This window comes from Marmota flaviventris, chromosome Y (genome assembly GCF_047511675.1).
Source record: "Marmota flaviventris isolate mMarFla1 chromosome Y, mMarFla1.hap1, whole genome shotgun sequence".
Taxonomy (NCBI): Eukaryota; Metazoa; Chordata; class Mammalia; order Rodentia; family Sciuridae; genus Marmota; species Marmota flaviventris.
Window position 1 is genome coordinate 17,757,590 of NC_092519.1, and position 20,870 is coordinate 17,778,459.

The 20,870-nt window shown below is 42.1% G+C and overlaps 1 protein-coding gene across 12 annotated transcripts; it reads right to left on the reverse strand.

The window, feature by feature from the left end:
- Nucleotides 1-996: 996 nt before the first annotated feature.
- On the reverse strand, nt 997-20,447 carry LOC139701384 (zinc finger protein 709-like). 12 transcript variants are annotated; one of them, XM_071607009.1, is made up of 7 exons: nt 20,315-20,447; nt 18,781-19,893; nt 17,768-17,859; nt 10,725-11,160; nt 4,916-5,042; nt 4,673-4,733; nt 997-4,104 (listed from the first exon to the last, which is right to left on the reverse strand). In XM_071607009.1, the coding sequence occupies exons 5-7, from the start codon at nt 4,947-4,949 to the stop codon at nt 2,523-2,525; spliced, it is 1,677 nt and encodes a 558-aa protein (XP_071463110.1). In that variant the 5' UTR covers nt 4,950-5,042; nt 10,725-11,160; nt 17,768-17,859; nt 18,781-19,893; nt 20,315-20,447; the 3' UTR covers nt 997-2,522. The 12 variants fall into 12 exon arrangements, with proteins under 12 accessions (XP_071463110.1, XP_071463111.1, XP_071463109.1 ...); XM_071607010.1 differs by having other exon boundaries at nt 10,725-11,261; XM_071607008.1 differs by having other exon boundaries at nt 10,725-16,742.
- Nucleotides 20,448-20,870: the final 423 nt, after the last annotated feature.

Here is a 20,870-nt window from a genome sequence, read left to right on the forward strand (position 1 = left end):
TTAGTCATGGGGAGAAAAGCTAAGGTGGATCTCAGTGGTTGAAATTCCCTGCTGTACAAGATGTTTAAGAAAGGGACCAGGTGAAAACATGGGAAAAACCTGCAGAGCTGCATCTACCAAAGTGGTCTTCAGTGGGGTCCACGCAGGGACCACGCACACAGCAGCAGCAAACTCACCACCTGAGCTAGAGGAGTCCTCAGTGCTAAAGCACCTGTCTAGCAGGCACAAGGCAAGATTGGGTCCCTGGCACCAGGGAAAGAAAAGAAACAGAAAGCCACTCAATTAAGTACAGGGCAAAGTATATTTTGAGAAGGTGCCTCTCCAAACAATACATACAAATTACAACTTTTATAATGCCCTTTAATGTGCCTACATACAACACAACACATGAGGCTTAGAAGAAACACGAATGACAGAGTGGTGGTCCCAGAGTCATCAACAGGACAATAAGGCACCAAGGAAAAGGAAGAGGCCAGTCACAGAGCACAAAAGGACACATCTCTATGGTCCTCGCTGCTAGGAGGCTGAGGCAGGGTGACCATAAGTTTGAGGCCAGCATCACCCCATCTCAAAAAATAACAATAAAAGGGCTAGGGGGAAGCTCAGTGGTGGAGCACTCCTGGGTGAAATCTGAAGGAAAGAAGGGAGCAAAGGAGGAAAAAAGAGACATTTAGCCAATCTGCACAGAATGCTGGAGTGCACAGGCCTCAACTCACATACACAACGTGTAACCAAACTTTAGAAAGACACAAAAGAATAAATTGAGAAGTCATGATGTAATAGTCAATTTTTGAGAAAAAACAGTGGGCAGCATCGTTGTGAGAGAAGTCAAAGAAATCAATAGTTGCATGACACAGTGAGGATGAAAGAACTGCACTAGTGAGGGCATGTAGAGAAAAGGGTGACTTGATCCTGTTCTTGTCCTGCCCTCGCGGGGTCCAGGGGGTCCTGAAGGATGAGTGGTGTCGGCGAAAAGATGAGACAGGAGTCGTTCCGTTGGAGAAATCTCCAGAGAGAGAGCTCTAATGCAGCTTTCTCTGGGTCATCTTTTATTGCAAATTTTCTCATCATTATAGATTCAGATACGCCATTGATTATACAATCTAAAACTTTTGCCAAGACATGACATTTCCTTAACCATGATTAGGGATACAAAAAATGTAACATTAATTTCCATTTTTCCAGGATATGACCTTTAGTTATTTAATTATTAAAAGTACAGAATCATTAATAAAATGCATCACTAATTTACATTTTTCAGATTTTCCCAAGATTTACTATTTTCTTATTGACTAATGCCAAACTACGAAACCAGATTCTAAGTCTCTGAACCTATCATTAACCTTTAAATTTAAAGTACACCTTTACTTTATTTCGAATCTAAAATTCTCATCTAAAAAAGTCCCCTTAAATCTTATACTTAAAATATCCTAAAGTTTATAAATCATTCTTAAAATATATCAGAAACCCATACAACTAAAAACTTCAGAATTTCTAAACCCCAAAGTCTAAACAGGATAATATTTCTAACATTATTCTAAAAATATATCTTATAAGGCTACTTTAATTACTTCCTAAATTTATTCTCATAAACCTGGTTGAGCTGCTTTCTCAAAGAGTTTCTTTGTTTCTCAGTCAAGGTGCACTAGTTCTCGTATCTTTATAATCGTTCTCAATAGAAAGTAAGTTCTAAACATCAGTCCACTTTCCGCCAATATTAACTATGTTCATCATAAATCCCTATGTAAAGTAAAAAAGGGTTTATAAAAAGAGAATATACCTTTATATGTTTTAACTTTCCTAAGTGTATAATATAACTTTCCTCAATCAAAAATGAGACTACATATGGTGGGCTTTGAAAAATAAGCATAATAATTACGTTTTCTAAGAGCTTGGGTTCTAGTTGATATAATCGATGTGGTGCCTAAAATTCTTGTGACTTTTCAGAGGATGATTGTTGTCCAATATCACATTTGTCCTCAATGTACTGAGATAGAAGAACAGCCTTCTACTTTGTCCTTGATATGCTGAGGGGTAGTAGAACAGCCTTCAAGGCATGAACTACCTGTTATGTTCTAGCCATCTGAAATTTAATTTGTTTCACATTTAACATACTCATGCCTCCTGTCAGAAACATAAGCATGAAAATGAAAAGTCCCAATTATATAAAAAAGGGTCTCATGCTTTCTGTTTCCCACCAACCAGTGCGGCTTTGCCAGCATTCATCCTCACTGTGACCCTGTCAAGAGAGTGAGTGGGAGATTGCCTTCACTGTGGCTCTGTGATAGATGACCACCAGACTAAATCCCCAGTACTATTGATAGATAGATAGATAGATAGATAGATAGATAGATAGATAGATAGATGACAGATAGATAGATAGATTCAAACATGTGAGCACTTTCTTCTCTTTGAAATGGACAAGAAATATTGATTTACCACATTCAAAGAATTTTTCTACAGAAAACTTACTACATGTTAATGAGTGAAACCTTATTAACAGAAGACTTTGCCAGTTGTTTTCATGAGTATGATTTCTCTGCACTATGGGTTGCTTCATGTAAGTGAAGCTGAGCAGATGTAACAAAGGCTTTTCCACATTGTTTACAACCATAGAGCTTCTCTCCGATATGTGTTCTTCCATGTGTTTGAAGTTCACTGGAACTAGCAAAGGCTTTGCCACACTGCTTACATGCATAAAGCTTCTCTCCAGTATGAATTTTTTTATGTAAGTGAAGGTCAGAGGAACGAGTGAAGGCTTTGCCACACTGCTTACATGCATAAGGCTTCTCTGTAATATGAAATGTTTTATGTGCATGAAGGCCAGAGAAATAAGTGAAGGCTTTTCCACACTGCTTACACTCATAGGGCTTCTCTCCAGTATGCATTCTTCCATGAATCTGAAGGGAAGTGGATCTAGCAAAGGCTTTTCCACACTGCTTACATTCATAGGGCTTCTCCCCAGTATGTGTTCTTCCATGAATCTGAAGGTAACTGGATGTAGAAAAGGCTTTGCCACACTGCTCACATTCATAGGGCTTTTCTCCAGTATGAGATTTTTCATGTTTGGGAAGGTAACTAGAACTAGCAAAGGCTTTTCCACAATACTTACATTCATAGGGCTTCTCCCCAGTATGTGTTCTTTCATGTCTGTGAAGGGTATTGGACCTAGCAAAGGCTTTGCCACACTGATCACATGCATAAGGCTTCTCTCCAGTATGAATTTTTTTATGTGAGTGAAGGCCAGAGAAATGACTGAAGGCTTTGCCACACTGCTTACACTCATAGGGCTTCTCTCCAGTATGTGTTCTTCCATGAATCTGAAGGTCAGTGGATCTAGCAAAGGGTTTGCCACACTGCTTACATTCATAGGGCTTTTCTCCAGTATGAGTTATTTCATGTGAGTGAAGGTGACTGGATGTAACAAAAGCTTTCCCACACTGCTTACACTTATAGGGCTTCTCTCCAGTATGAGTTCTTTCATGTATGCGAAGTTCACTGGATCTAGCAAAGGCTTTCCCACACTGCTTACATTCATAGGGCTTCTCTCCAGTATGGGTTCTCTGATGTAGTCTAAGTAAACTGGGATAAGCAAAGTCTTTCCCACATACCTTACGTTTAAAATGTGCATTCCCCGTGTGTGTGATCCTGTGCCTTTGAAGACTTGTGTGTGAAATAAAGGTTTGACCACCTTGTTTACATTGATAGAGTTTCTCTCCAGAATGAATTCTTTCATGTCTTCTAACTGAAGAGGAGAAATGAAAGGCTTTCCCACATACCTCACATTGAAAAGGTTTACCTCCACTGTGTGTTCTCATGTGTCTTTGAACACCTGTGGGAGAAGATGAGGCTTCACCACATTGCTGATATTCATAGGGTTGCCACCCAGTATGAGTATCTTCATGCCTTTGGATGTCACTGGAACAACTGGAGACTTTCCCACATACTGTACTTTCATAGGGTCCATCTCCAGTTTGTATTAACATTTGTGTGTGGACACTTTTGACAGAAACCAGGGATTGCCTGTGCTGTTTAAATTCACATGGCTTATCTTCACATTCCTCAGGCTTGTAGCATTTGTGTTCAGAGTGAGATGTGATGTGCCTATGAAGGAATGAAGCACATATGAAGTCCTTGGCACACATATAACAATCACATGGACTTACTCTATTAAAATTTTTCTTTGTCCATTTAAGAACTGGAATTTCATTGAAAGTTTCCCCACACTACCTTCTTGGCTGTTTAAGTTTACCACATGGCTTCTTTCAAGAATGACCAGAACATTATCAATGCTTGATTCATTCATGATTTTATACTTATTTATGGGTCCTAGGCTTACATTACTACCAACATCAGGTAAAGGCTAGGCTTCCTGATGTGTTCAAATTGCCTGAAAATCAAGATATCCAAAGGAAATAATCCTTTGCAATGCAGCTTCCCTATGGTATTTATCCAAATAGTGATATTCACATGCAATTTCATATACTTTTGGCATGCCAAGTACTTGGAAAAGACTGAATATCTGTTACAGTTAAGTATACATTTCTAGTAAAAAAAAAATTTATAAGAATAAATACATTTCAAATTATGCATACTTCTTGGGTTGGTCTGTTTTAAAAATTATATGACTTTCTCACATTCCCTCAAGAACTCCTCTTGTGAGTACAATTACCTTAGAATGATCTCAGAATTTTTGACCTCATCTTCAATGTTTTTTTCATACCATTTGTTTTCTAAAATGAGAAACCAGAACAATCTTTATGAATTTTTAGGAGACAGAAATGCTTTGCCAAACTTGTAGGTGCCTTTTATGCTGCAATAATTCAACAATGGATTTCCTTTTCATGTTCTATATAAATGACCAAAATAAACATGAGTTCTCTATTAGATTAATTAAAAAAAAAATCATTATTACCTATAGAAGCCAGGTTTCTGAGGACTTCCAGCATCACATCTCTGTAAAGGTTCCTCTGGGAAGGATCCAGCAATGCCCACTCCTCCTGGGTGAACTTCACAGCCACATCCTCAAAGGTCACTGAGAACTAAAATATCCCACAAATGTTTAGTGGAAGTCAGGAGAGATTGACAGCAGAAGAAATATGTACTCAACATGCTTGATGTTCACATGATTCTCTGAATTTCTGATTAATTCCATGATTTGGTCCAACAAAACTTTTCTGCACTCAATTCCTCACAAACATTTCAACAGTAGAATTGGGCCACTCAGAAGGCAAGCAATTTAGTGATTTTCTCCCTTCCATTGGTGAGTTCACAGGAAGTAACACAGGATCCTGGGTCACTTTTTTGGTTACACCTCTATTACATGTACTAACAACCTTCTCGGAAGTTGAGAGCTAATATTAGCACCCTCGAGAGTACTTACCCTTAGGAAAGAAAGCTGACTGAGTAGGACATTGTTGCAATCACAGAACTCAGCAATTGAGAGAGATTCTACCAACCACAGTGGGTCAGTGTGCCTACACAGTTAATATAGACAACACTGCATTCACTGATCTCTTGATTCTTTCTGAAAGTCCTTTTGTTCCTTCTTTAAGGAAATGCCTAGAACAGTTCCCACCCATGACTTCTGAGCATTGATCACAAAGAAGCTTCCACTACAGACAACATTTAGACAACCTGACACTCAGGTTGCCAGAATTTGTGAACTAGGGATTGAGTTCATGTTGTGGGATTACAAGAAGAGAACAACTAGATGTTTGCAGGTACATTTCTCCATTAAAAAATTAATAAAATAGTAAACATGCAAAATGATTAATAAACACAAAAATTTGATGATTTCTCAAGGTTACTGTCAAAGCAGAATTAGGTAAGTTGAAAGATGGAACATGTCTTACATATAACTCAATGACCCAAAGATGTCACCTTGTCCAAACAACAACCTTGCAAAGTTTTGTAAGTCTCAAACCAGTTTTCTTAATGAAAAGCAGACACGAATTTCTAAACCTCATAGCAACAATGAATGTACAAGAATTGTCAATAACCTACTGAAAAGCAGTCACTTCACTACCGTAAGGTCGTGTTCCACATAGCCATGTTCCACTCAAGGACACTTTGGTCAAGAGTGGGCCACATGTGCACTGGTGTCTGTTGTGAAAGCATTTCCTCCTGCCTGTAATGATGGTGGTGCAAACAAACCTACGACAGAAGCATTTACAGGGTGTGTAAAGAAGCAGGGTTGCAACCCAGAATCCTCACCTATCTAACACAGTTTGGGTGTGAAACACGCCACTTCATGTACAATCATAACAGTACTATGATGTTTGCCCCGTGATGGAACAGCCAAAAAGATCACCTACCAGAAGGTGCCCCTGCCACTGACACAAAACCATTCTCAAGGACTTAAAACATGTGATCTCCTGAGCAGCACAGTATCAGCAGAGGTGAGCAACAGACCATGAGGAAGGCTTCAGTGGGCTGGCCTTCAACAGCATGGAAAGATGAGTGAGAGCAGGTGTCTTGGATACAGATCACAATGATGATCTAGGCAAACTCGAATCTAGGTGGCCAAAGGCACTAATTCCATAGTCAAAAATCCATTTATTATACATTCAAATGTGACACACTTTTAATGAACTGACAAAAAAAATTTCACTGTATTTATTTATTTGTGGTCAGAAACATTTAGAAAATAAATAAGCAGGGACTGACCATAGGGCACTTAATGACTGAGCCACATCTCCAGCATATATGCCATTTTGACACAGTACTCAAAAACTTCCTCAGGGCCTTGTGAGAGGCTGAGGGTAGCATTTAAATTTATGATTCTTCTGCCTCATCCTCCAAGGCTGCTAGGAATACAATCATGCACCATTGCACCTGTGGAAATTTAGTTTTGTAGAAGAACATGTTATACAATTCCCTAATGATAAGAAGAAAAACAATTCAACATTCATAGCAAAATGACACAACAGGGAGCTTGGAACCATCTCAATACGGCCATGAAATAGAACAAAAGTGGAAACACAAGCCAAACCATCAGAACAACAATGCCATCATGCCCCAAAGCCCTGAAAGTTTCCCAACAGCTCCGTGAAGCAGTCATAAAAAAGAGTGCAGTGCAGCTACCATGGTCTGACCTTCATGATCCCTTCAGCCTGACCCTTTCTGGTGCAGGACACTGGCCTGACATCTCAGTGTGAGGGCCTGGTCACTGACTCCAGACTACACACAGCACATCTTCTTCAGTTTGGGGCAATTCATACTAAAATCACCATGGAATTATCTTCTTTAAAATATTTTGTTTTTTAATTGTAGTCGAACACATTATCTTTATTTATTCTTTTATTTATTTTTTAATGTGGTGCTGAGGACCGAACCCATGGCCTCACATGTACTAGGTGAGTATTCTACTGCTGAGCCACAACCCCAGCCCAACCATGGAAATATCTTAATGTGTAAAACAAACTCTCACTCTTCTACATCAGAAGTAATCACTGTAAAAAATCAGCAGAAATTCCTTAAAAGGATTTAAGTAAACAAACAACCTGCATCTGGCAAGAAAGCAAACTATTGTCTACCCACTCAACCATCACCTAAAATTTGACAAAGCAAGTTTCAGAGAGTTTCTTTTAGAAATCAGGTCTCAAAAACACCCAGGTTCAGAAACCTGAGGCAGGAGGCTTGCAAGTTCAGTGCCAGCCTTAGCAACTTAGTTAGGCCCTAAGCAAGTTGGCAAAATCCTGAATGAAAGTTAACAAAAATAAAAGTTAAGGGGGAAGGTTCTGGGCATTTGATTTAGTGGTGAAGCACCTGAGGGTTCACTCCACAGTATGCTCCCCCAAATAAAACCACCGAGATATTCTGAGGAAAGAAGGAAGTTCACACAGACCAGGAGGAAACATTAAAAAGAGGACCATGACCCACATGCTCAGCACTGGTTGCTCTCTAGGTGGGGATCTGCAGAGAAAAGGCACATCAGAGTTTTAAACAGCACCACTGTGTGTTAAAGCACAGGCCCCAACACTACTACCCACAAAAACCAGACAAGTGAGGTTTTGCTGTTTCTACTTTTCTTTTATAGTTTTGAGTGTAGGGAGAAATGAGGCCAAGGGACACTGAGATCTGGCAGCAATAATTGATTGTGACACCATAGACCCCCCCAAAAAAAAAACCAAAAAATTCCTAAAGCCTGAGGCCTGAGCACAGCTGGGTTTTACTTTTATACATAAACAAGTTTTGAGGACACTAAAAAGGAAATTGGGGCAATATATTGGAGAGTGATTTTTTTATTTCTTATATGAAAACAAGCTTGTCAATGGCCTAAAGACTCATACACATTAGGGACTTTTACTATGCTCAATCTGAAGAGGGATTGTTCTTTCTCTGTTACTTTGCTGGCTGCTTCTACTACTGCATTACAGGTACCTGCAGCTGTGGCCAGCCCTCATGGTGAAATGTCAGAGAGCACAGCTGCTGGGTGTCAGTCTGCAAATCCAAAGCCTGTCAGCTCTGAAACTCCATTCTTTCAGATGACCCTAGCATTCAGGGAAATCTTTCAAAGGAGCTGAACACAAAATAATTCACTAAAAATACCTCAGACACCTAGTCTCTAGGCAAAGGCATGAAGCCTTCAACAAACAGGAACCACAGTATAGGAGAAAAGGAAAAACACATTTTCTTTTTTATTAATTTTTTTTAGTTATTGATGGAACTTTTTTCAGTTGTATGTGGTGTTGAGAATCAAACCCAGTGCCTCATGCATGCTAGGCAAGCATCTACCACTGAGCCACAACCCCATCCCCAAGAAACAAATTTCATTCACTTTTTAAAAATGTACAAAGAATACTGAGAAACAGGAAAACTTAACTCATGAATGGAAAATACCAGACGTGAGATTGACCATGCCTGAGTAAGATAAGACTCCAGAATCCCAGGGATTAATTTTTTTCTATTCATTTATTTGTTTGTTTATTTATATTTTGTACCAAGGATTGAACCAAAGGGTGCATAATAAATAAGCCGCATTCACTGCCCTATTTTATTTTTAATTATTTCTATTTTGAGAGAGAATTTCTCTAAGTGGCTCAGTGCCTAACTTGTTGAGCCTACCTTTGAACTTCTGATCCTCCTGCCTAAGAGTCCTGAGCTGCTTGGATTAAAGGGATGTGCCACTGTGGCAGCTCTAGGCTAAACTTTCAAGTAACTGTCTTGAATTGCTAGTATGCATGCACCTGAAACAAAGTCAAAATACACCAAGCAGAGACATACAAAATTTCCCAGGACAATGAAGACTACATGGCTACATTGGGAGACATCACCACAACTCTGTTGGGTCTGTGATCCCTGGCCATTAGTCAACAGTGAAACACACAGCCTTCTCAGGATCATAGTATGACTCCCCAGAAAAGGCCACATTCTGAGCCATAAACTTCTCCTCAACAAGTGTGCAATGCCAGTGATATCCCAAGTAGGCTCAAAGAACATGGGAGTTAAAGCAGAAATCAGATCAGAAGCAGCTGGAAAACCTCTAAGCTTTGGGAGATGCAACACAGGGCTCTAAACAGACATAGGAAGACGAGGTTACTCAAGGGTAAATTTGATCATGTTGAGAAAAATGAAATAAAAAAGTCCAATACGGAAAACAGCAGAGATGGAGCACTGGGGGTGTCTACACTATCCAAAGCACATTTTAGAAAAGAAGAGATAAAAGCAATCATTGACACTTGTACTTAAGGAAAGCAAAGAAAAAAGAGCAAAGTAAGGGTAAATTAAGCACAGGTAGGTAAGAGGGGGTGTTGGTGAAACAACAATCAAGAAATCAGCAGGGGCTGGTGCTGGAGCTCAGCTGTAGCACACTCTCCCTGCATGTGTGTGGTACTGGGTTCAATTCTCAGCACCACATATAAATAAATAAAGATCTATGAAAAATTTTTTAAAATTAAGAAAAAAATATAGGAAAAAGAGAAAGAAATCAGCAGTCTGCAAAACCAACTTCTTCCTGAACATCAGCATCACTGACAAACTAATATGTGGCTAAGGAAACAGAGGACAGGAGTGAGGTTATGGCTCAGTGGTGCAGAGCTTGCCTAGCACCAGTTAGACACTGGGTTCATTCCTTGTCAGCACATAAAAGTAAATAAATTAAAACAAAGCTATGAGAAATACAATAACATAAAAAAAATAAGAAAACTGAGGACACAGAAACTATCCATTAGAATTAAAAGAGCCACCATTACCATCCATGGGCTCTTCAACAATATCATGAACATGCACTTGACACAAATCTGATAACTTAGAGGAAGTGGCCCAATAATTTCAGAGAGACCATCTCCTACAATGTACACAGAAGGATAAATACAAAAAACACATGAGCCTGTGCCTACTGAAGAAATTGACTCAATAACTCATTACCATCAAAAAAGTGAAATGTAGGGCTGTTAGACATCATACAGGTTGCCACCAGAAACTCCAGAACTGCCACCAATTTTCTACATTTGTTTTGAGAATGCAGAAGCAGAGAAAACACCTTCTAATTTCTTTGGAGGCATGTTACATTATTATCAAAATTAACTTGATAAAATGAGGAAGCTATGAATTACTCTCATGATCATAAATGCAAAATACCTCCACAAACATTACTTAACTGAATCCAAAAATAATTTAAAAGAATTGCATGCCAAGTCCAAGATGTTGAAAAGAGTTGAGACTATGAGCTAGAGAGAAGGGGTGTATTATACTATGTGATGGTTCATGGGAATTTTCACCTTGATGGGATTAAGATGATTGATGGGCTTCTGGGTTTGGCCATGAGGCTGTGTCTAGGAGTGATTGACATGTGGGATAGCAAACTGGAAAACCTCCATATGTGTGGGTAACATCATCAAATAGGATGGTGGTTTGCATGAAATAAAAGTTGCAACTACATGGAGCAGCTGCAGATGCAAGCTGGATTCTACACAGATGGGTTTTCCACTGCTGCTGTGACTGCCTGAGGATATCAGACTTTCCCTTCTTCACTCTTCCAAAGCTGATTCTGCCAGTGATTCTCCAGGAAGTTTCCAGAAGCATTGGATCTCACACTAGGGTAGCACCATTGATCCCTCTTGTTCAGAGGCTTCAGCATCTTGGGCTGCACAGCTACTACTTCTCCAGCTCCCCAGCCAGCAGACGGCCATGGAGGACTCTCCAGCTTCTGGTCACCTAGGACAATCCAATAAATCCCCTTTTTGTATTCATTCTTCTTGTTAATTCTGTTCCAATGGAGAACCCCGACTAATGTACTATATAAGACTATAATCACTCTGAAAAATAAATTTAATAAAAAAGTGAATCAACTACCACACCATGGAAGATTCACAAATATATACATAAGAAACAATATTACATACTGAATACCTTTTCCATAATAATGCAAGAGTAAAGGTGTTAGGGTCTGTAGACAAGTCAAGATGGTGCCTGGCATTTTGCCAGGGGGAGTGGTTTATGAAGTAATGCCAGTGAGCCATTAAGTGTGGAGATTCCTTATTGGTTGACTGCTGTATCTAGTTTATGTTAATTAAGATAAGCTGTGTGTAATGTATATATACCCTTCCGGTCCTACAATAAACGGCTCCCACTCCTGCTGTATCAGCCTACACAAGTTGTTCGTCACCCCCTGGTTATTTTGCTGCAGCTGGACTGCGGCAGATGGTGGCCTGTACGGGGAGCCCCAGGACACTCAGGGGTAAGTGATGGGAAAAAAAAAAAAAAAGCTGCCCATCCATAGAAAGATACGACAGAAGCAAATCTGCTCGTCCCTAAGAAGACAGGGCGAAAGAAAGAATGACCATTTTAAGAAGATGGAGAGGATTAATACAGCAGGTTTGTGTCTTGTTTTGTCTCAGTGTATTGTATTGCCTTTGTGATGAAAATATGGAAGGGATATTAAGTAAATTGCTAAGGGAAGGAAACACCCCAGTGGAACCAAGAATAGTTAGGGCATGTGTTCATGGAAGCCCAGGAACTCTAATCAGAAAGAAAAAGAAAGTTCAGAAGAAGAAGGATTATCAGGAAAAAGGTTGCAACAAAAGGCTATTACTGAATACTTTTCGTTATGCCGCCACATGCGCAAGCCAGTCATGGCGCAGCAAGGACTTTCCAAGTGGCGGCAGCCGGCTCTTCCCCGCCCGGGGAGCGGGACACCACTGTGAGAGCCCAAATCCAAACCTCACCGGAGGCACAGTCTCGCAGGCTCTTGCTCCCTGTGCCCAGTGGCAGTTTGAGTCCAGAACACTCCCCAGACTCTCCCCAGGGCCATCTGGGGCTGCCTGGGACACTGCAGCCAGAAGAGGCCCGGGTCCCTGAAGTTTGATCATTTCCAAGGCCATTAACTACAATGGTTCTCCCACACCTGGAAGCTAATGAGTAATGAGCACTATTAAGGCTTATTTCAAATGTAAAAAACCTTGAGATAATGTACTAAATTGTTCAGAAGGTTGTTTTCTTAGTGCCTGCTGGAATACTACAGGATTTTCTTTAGCCATCCGGAGTTCCTGCCTTCATCCCAGTGCCAGCGAAGACTAAGGTGGAAGAATTTCCAGTGTTGCTGAGAACCGGACGAGACTTCGGATCAAGCTAGCTGCCTGCAGAACTTACCTGGACTGTGATTTACCTGGACTGTGAGTTAATCTATTGAGACACTGCTTTACCTGGACTGAGACAACAAACTGTAATCTACAACAAATTGTAACTCGGCATCTTTGCTAACGGTGTCATTGCTGGTATAATTTTTCCAAGGGCTTCTTGCATGGAGCCATCAATTGGCTTGGTATTGTGACATTTTGTATCCTCCCCTTCTGCTTGTAGCAGACTATTTATGGTGTTTCTGTAAAAACCACTATGGTCGTTATTTAAATCAAACAAAAGGGGGAAATGTTAGTCTGTAAACAAGTCTGAATGGTGCCTGGCAAAATGCCAGAGGGAGTGGTTTGTGCAGTAACACCAGCGAGCCATTAAGTGTGGAGATTCCTTATTGGTTGACTGATGTATCTAGTTTATGCTAATTAGATAAGCTGTGTGGAATGTATAAATACTGCTCCTATCCTGCAATAAACGGCTTCCACTCCTGCTGTATCAATCTACACAGGTGGAAAAATTTCCAGTGTTACTGAGAACCGGAAGAGACTTCGGATCAAGCTCTCTGCCTGCAGAACTTACCTGGACTGTGATTTACCTGGACTGTGAGTTAATCTATTGAGACACTGTTTTACCTGGATTGAGACAACAAACTGTAATCTACAACAAATTGTAACTCGGTATCTTTGTTAACGGTGTCATTGCTGGTATAATTTTTCCAAGGGCTTCTTGCATGGAGCCATCAATTGGCTTGGTATTGTGGCATTTTGTATCCTCCCCTTCTGCTTGTAGCAGACTATTTATGGTGTTTCTGTAAAAACCACTATGGTTGTTATTTAAATTAAACAAAAGGGGGAAATGTTAGGGTCTGTAAACAAGTCAAGATGGCGCCTGGGCTGGGGATGTGGCTCAAGCGGTAGCGCGCTCGCCTGGCATGTGTGCGGCCCGGGTTCAATCCTCAGCACCACATACAAACAAGGATGTTGTGTCTGCCAAAAACTGAAAAATAAATATTAAAAAAATTTTCTCTCTCTCTCTCTCTTTTTAAAAAAAAAAAAAAAATGGCGCCTGGCATTTTGCCAGGGGGAGTGGTTTATGAAGTAATGCCAGTGAGCCATTAAGTGTGGAGATTCCTTATTGGTTGACTGCTGTATCTAGTTTATGTTAATTAAGATAAGCTGTGTGTAATGTATATATACCCCTCCAGTCCTACAATAAACAGCTCCCACTCCTGCTGTATCAACCTACACAAGTTGTTCGTCACCCCACGGTTATTTTGCTGCAGCTGGACTGCAGCATAAAGGAAAGAGGAAGAGTTATATATACAAATTTCATAACTATGAAGAAAAGCAAGGAAACTGATTTTCAATACTGTTTCCACTTTGAGAGAAATGGGTGACTTACCTTTAAAAGTCATTATAACTCCTGGTGTGGTGGTGTGCACTTCAAATTTTACTAACTAGGGAGGTCAGGGCCAGAAGATGACAACACTGAAGCCAGCCTCAGTCATGTACAAAAGTATCAGAAATATAGTGAGACTTGCTCTTAATCAAGAATGAAAATGAGGGAAAGAGACTGTCACTCAGTGACAGGGCATTTGACTAGTATGTGTGAGACACTTGATTCAAAACTTAGATCCACAAATAAATCAACAAAATTAAGGTATTCTGTCCATTTATTACTAAAACAAAATTAAAAATAGATAAAAAATAAAAACAAAAAACACTGGGGATGTGCTCAGTGGTCAAGTGGCTCTGGGATTAATCCTTAGGGAAACACCTACCCTCCAAGAAAATGCTTTCACAAACTTAAAACATGTTTTTGAAGGATAACAAGCATGAGCAAGTCCGTGGCTTAAATCCCACCAGTTAATACATAAGTAAATACATCAATAATAGTCCATTTTCTTGGGCTGGGGAGTTGCCCAACAGTAGAGCATTTGCCAAGCATGCATGAGGCCCTATGTTCAATCCGAAGCAGGGCACAAATACACACACACACACACACACACACACACACACACACACACACAGAAACTATACTAAAATACATCTCATGAATGACAAAAAATGATTATAATGGAAAAAGCGCAAAATGTGAGGCATTAAATACAATGAAATCAATAGAAAGACAATATGCTTTCTTAGCAAAGAGATTAAGGAGACTGAACTTCCCCAAGATCTACACTCTCTGAAAAAACCCTGAGCATTTTAGTAAATTTTGTGAAATCCAGGGCCAGGAGTGCTGTGCTTCTTGGTGAACTTAACAGAAACTACTCCTAAAAATGGAAATAGTGGACCATATCTAAGATCAGTGAAAATCTTGTAGAGATCACACTGAGTATGAACATAGTATTTATGTAACTGCTAAATTTCATAAGCTAATAGTCTAGCTGCAAACGTGGTGGCACAAAGATGAGGCATATATTTTTTTAATACTTGTGATTGAACCCAGAGGCAGTTGACCACTGAACCATATCCCCAATCTTTGAAGTCTCATCAAGTTGCATAGGGTCTCCCTAAGTTGGTAAAGATGTCCTCAAACTTTAAACCCTCCTGCCTCAGCATCTGGGGCACCTGTGAATGTTGCTGCAAATTAGGATATTTAACAAATGAAAATGTAAGTAGACTTTTTAAAATCCCCTCTGTATTCTCTTTTTCATAATATTTCACCATATTTGGATTTTAATAAATAAACGTGGGCTTCAGATAATAAGCAGATCATTTCAAAGTGATAAACACAAAATGGCTGGTGCTGAGGAAGCAAACCTAATAGGCTCAGAAGTACAGAAGGTCCCTGCCAGCTGGGACATCCTCACACCTGGTCATACCCACTGAAGCACTCTATGATCACTCTCCCACGAGACCTGGACCATGACTCCAGCTTATGAGGCTTTTCGGGTTTGCTCAGCACTGCATTGGGGTGGCTGGTCCTTAGGCTCTGGGAGAGTTTTTGCTCTTTTACACTGTGAGAGAATGCAAGGGTCAGGAATCACTGGTGACATGGCCTCTCACCACCAGCATCCACAGGCTGACTGCACACCTGTCTCCAAGGAATGGGAACAGGGCTTGGGGAAAACAAGGTCCCAAGAAGTTAGTTGTCTAGATGAGGCTTGTTCCAGGACATTCCTTAGCCCCAAGACTTCCAGCTGATCCCCCAAAAGGCTGTACCTCACACATTAGGCTGTCCTCTAAGAGGAGCTGACCGAGTGCCTAAAATTCCTTGAACCATGCGGGACACAGGATACCTGTGGGCACATTGTGGCAGGCCCAGGAAACACTAGTGATTGAGAACATAGGACTCTGTGAGGTGTCCAAAGGAAACTTGCCTGAGAAAATCGGATATGGTGCTTATTCCTAAGAAAGATAAAAGGAGAAACACAGAATTTTTGCAGGTATGAACTGAAATTCTCTATGAACTTGCTGTATATCAATGAAAATTCAGACCACTTGACTTTGGGGAACTAAACCACCATGAGGGCAGTAAGACAGGGTCCTGGATGAATGGCAAAAATTATCTTGGGCTATCTTAAGCCCTTTAATAGCCAATTACCTCAATTTCTGTATTAGTTCAAAATTCTCAGAACAAATAAACTTCTCAGTATATATTACCAACCTTATTTGACATATAAGCACCATCTTCCAAAGCTAACAATGTAATAACAGACCTAAAGAAGAAATCCCCCGACCCTTTTTACTGTAGTCACCGATCTGATGATCCTACCAATGCAATTGGTTAATGTATTCTTACATAACTTTCTTTACAAATGTTCTTCTCAGCTATGCAGGTTGAGAAACTGAGTCAGGAGGACTGCTAAATTCAAAGCCAGCCTCAGTAACTTAGTGAGGCCCTAAGGACGATCAGGCCTCAAAATAAAATATAAAAAGGGCTGTGGATATGGCTCACTAGTTAATTACCCCTGGGTTCAATCCTTGGTATTAAAAAAAAAAAAAAAAAAGTAATCTCTTCCAGAGTGGAACACATACATCATTCAGGATAAGTTAAATGAACATCCTCATGTTCCTGAGGATGGTCATTAATATTTGGGTCAAAATAAACTATATTCTTCAGGTATGGTGGCCAGAGCCTTTAATTCCAACAGAATTGAGAAGCTGAGGCAGGAGGATCACATGTTCCAGGTGAGGCTAGACAACATAGCCAGATCCTGTCTGAAAATAAAATTTAAAAGGGCTGGGGATGAAGGACAGTATAATAAATCAAGCATCATTATCCTATGTGCATATATGACTAAATGACCATTATGTACAACCACAAAAAGGAGAAGTTAAACTCTGTTTATGTATGATGTGACAAAATGTTTTTACTGCTATGTACAAGTAATGAAAACCAAGTAAAACAAATAAATAACTTCTGCAAAAACTAACAAACAAAAAAAGGGCTGGGATGTAGACCAAGATTGAAAAAAAAAAAAAAATAAGGGAGGGGGTGTGCCTGAGGATTTCACTGATAAAGCTTCTCTAGTTTTGATCCTCAATCCAAAAACAATATATTCCTTGCCATACTTCACTAGAGAGAAAGTGAAAATTAATAGACTGTGTCCATTTGAAACACAGGAGGAAGACCAGATATTTGAGAATGATGGGAAGAGAAGAGGAAGATGGCATTTTAGAATGCAGGAGGCAACTGCAAATGAAGGACCTACAGCAGCCTATGGAGAAACTAAACTGGAGGAAGAAAAGTGGATTTGCGATCCTGCTTCCTACACATTTGGAAGAGTGGGTGCAGGCCACAGGCAGGGAGAGGAGGGGAGGCCAGGGACCTGAGCCACCCATTCAAAAATGGAAGCCAAGGGACAGGGACAGGGCCCAAGGTCACCTGCCAGTGGGAACTGGGCCTCATGCTTTGCAGCTGACCTCAGGGACCAGCCCACCACTCCATCCCAGAGAGCAGAAGCCCAGGGCCATCCACCATGAAGGACTAGACTGCACCCTCTCCACCAACCTAAGGCACCCAACACCCAGCTCACCCCAAGGGACCAGTGGACAGAGGCTTAGGGTCAGCTGCCAGCGAGGTGACTTTAAGGATCTACCATCCAGCCCAACCCCCAGGACCAGGGGACAGAGACCAAGGGCAACCTCCAGAGGTGACTCCGCCAGGCTCTGCAGCTCACCCAATTGTGGGGACCCCAAGGCAGGTGCTGACCACGTACCTTCAGCCCTCATCACAAACTCACCATTTCTGTCTTCCTTGGGGACCTGGTATTCTCTCGAGGAACCTCCAGACACCAGAGATCTCGGAGACACTGGCTGCTCAGAATCACCTAGGCTTTTTGAGCAGAGCACATGGGGCCCGGAAAGGGAGGAACAGAGTTGGTGAGGACAGTTCCACCCCAGCATCCCTAATGGGCCACCTCCAGGAACATCTCTGCCTTGTGACTCACAGCTAAGGTTATCCAATCACTAGCTAAAATTGCCTAGAGTGACAGTTCTTTTCAGGTGACAAGGCTTTGCTGGGCTAGAAAAAATTCCAAGTTAGAAGCCTTTGCTTGGAACTTGGTAAGGATGGGATTGAACTATGGCTCGGGGAGACTGCTTTCCCAGTATGAATGATGCCCTGGGTGTTAACCTCACCACAGAAACAAATAACAATTAACAAAAGAAGTTACTTGGGGAGCCTCAGGCAGGAGGAGCCCAAGGTTCAGGTCAGGATCTACAGTGTTACCCGTGTTTACAGTGACAGGTCCTTGCTTCCCCAAATGCTGAAGTATAACACCAGAGAAGCACGTGGAGAGTGGAAAGTGGAAGGCTTAATTGAGGGAGAGCAGAAAAGATTCGCCCCCACCCCCAGGAAGAAGGGGTCTCCAAAGGAGAAATCCTTGGAAAAGGGAGGTCTTCTCCCTTTGATACCAAAGGTTGCCTTTTGTCCTCCCACATTCCTGTCCTTTATTTCTCTTTATTGTGCATGTGATGGGGGCTGCAGGTGGAAGGAAAAAGGGTGGGAAACTGGTGGAGTGGTGGGGCAGGGAGCAGAAACCAGGGCAGGAGCAGAAACCAGGGCAGGAACAGCCTAGGGTGATTTGATTAGCATCTCCTGGTTTTACTGGGAGCTACTTCATTAACCCTTATTAGGACCTGCCCAAGATCCTGGGACACTAATATTTCAATTTCTCAGGTGTTTTTATGATTTTCCCAGGCTCAGATTATACTCCATTTTCTTTATGGTTCCTAATGAACCCCATTAACCTACCTACAGAAACTCTTCTCTTTAAATCTGGCTTCTCAAACAGGGAGATCCAGGCTAGAATAGAGAAAGAAAAAGCTGTTTTTATGTGTGTGATGTGACAACTTGACTATGGTGACTCCATTTTGTGAACTCAGCCATGACACACAAAAAAGTCATGACTGGGGCACTTTGTATTCTTTTTTTCACGAAAAGCCCCCAAGAACTCAGCATTATTTATGGTGCCAATTGGAGACTAACTGACTGAAACTTTCAGGCTTGCTTGCATTGCCTAAAGCCCCAAACGTCCCTTTTGTGGTATTTGTGCTTAAATATGGAGCCACCTGAAGGCAGGGGCACCACTCTGTCCATCTCATTCTTTCGAGAGCAGAGTGTCTGCCAAGAGCCAGCAATAAAGGCTTAACTGGAATGAGACTGTGTGGTCTGAGAGTTATTTGAGGGTCTCAGTATTACAATGTGAACTTCTGAGCCCCTCCCCTTACATGCTGGGTATAAGATTCTGAAACCACCTGAACTCAGGGTTCAGGGGATTGACTGATTGATTACAGCAAAAGCTGTGCCCTCTGAGACTGGCTGCAGCCAGATAAAACTGTTTATGGCTATCTTCAGTGCCTTGCCTCCTTTGTCCCTACATCAGTATTACCCTGTGTGCTTACGTGACTACACGACTGGGGTGACTCTACATCATGGACTATCAGAAAAGGGAGCAGTTATACTCTATTGATGTAGCCCAGGATTCCATATCCCTGGGATCTATAAACAACCTCCTTATTCCCTTTAAAGCAGTTATTTTGACCAAACACAAGGAAGTGTTAAGTGATTATTCCTTCCCCTCAAGTATAACATTCACAAATAGGAAACAAATGCTTTCAAAAGTGTTCTTCTTGCCAGGGACAGTGGCACAGGACTGTCATTCCAGACATGTGGGAGGTTGAAGCAGGAGGATCACAAGTTAAGGCAGGGCAGGGAGGCAGAAAAGGAGGGAGGGAGGGAGGGAGGGAAGGAGAGAGGGAGGGAGGAAGATTCTTTCCAATATTTCACTAGATGAAAAGTGACAATTAGCAGACGGTGTCCATTTGTCCATTTGGACCGAGTGGGAAGAACGAACGTCTGGCCGAGCTGTGAGGTGGAGGGAAGGTGGGTTTTAGAAGGCAGGAGGCGCCTGCAATTTGGAGGACCTGCAGCAGCCTCCGGAGGAGCTCCACTGGGAGAAGGAAGGTGCATTTGTGGCCCTGCTTTCTCCGCGTTGGGAAGAGTGGGTGTGGGCCACCAGTAGGGAGCAAAGGGGACACCAGGGACCTGAGCCGCCCTTCCAAACCCAGGGAACCAGGGAATAGGGCCCAGGGCCACCCTCCAGCGGGGACTCAGCCGCGCTCCGCAGCTAATCTCAAAAACCAAAAACCCAGCTGACCCCAGGGGACCAGGAGACAGGGGCCAGGGCCACCGGCCAGGGGGACTCCGCTGCGCTCCGCAGCTCACCCGCGAGCCGGGCCCCAAGGCAGATGGTGATGCGTACCTTCAGCCCAGGTCGCAAACTCACCATTTTTGGCTTCCGTGGTGACCCAGCGTCCTCTGGAGGAACCTCCGGGTACCCGAGATGGGGGGGCGGGGAACACAGGCTGCACAGAGTCCTTGGGTCCCGGGAGCAGAGAACCCGGCCCTGAGAAGGAGTAGCCCAATAAGTAAGGAAGAAAAGCCCGCGAGATTGGGGAAGCCCGCCCTCCCCCTTCCTCTGCGCGCTGATTGGAAAGTTGCCCCAGCATCCCGGATGGATGACCTCCAGGCCCGCCTCTGCATCGTGACTGACAGCTAACATCATCCAATCACTGGCTGAAATTGGGTAGAGTGACAGGTTCTTGGCCTCAGCCCTTTTCAGGAGGACCTTCCGGACTGTGCTGGGAACTAATCCAGGTGGGAAGCCTTGGCTTGGCCTGTGGTACAGAGGTGACATCTGGCACTGAGCCATAGAGTGCTTTCCGAGCATGGCGAGGCCCTGGGTTTAACCTCAACACAAAAACAAAGCACAGCTTCTCCGGGAGGCTGAGGCTGGAGGAGCCCAAGGTCAGTGAGACCTTCTCTTAAAATAAAATGAAAAC

Excerpts from the sequence above, each read along its gene's own strand:
- LOC139701384 (XM_071607007.1), bottom strand. Across the intron at positions 4,734-4,915 it reads CAGAAACCTGGCTTCTATAG|AAAACAAATGGTATGAAAAA; the intron begins GTAATAATGATT and ends TTCTCATTTTAG. Across the intron at positions 4,105-4,672 it reads AATTCTGAGATCATTCTAAG|GCACATCACATCTCACTCTG; the intron begins GTAATTGTACTC and ends ATTCCTTCATAG.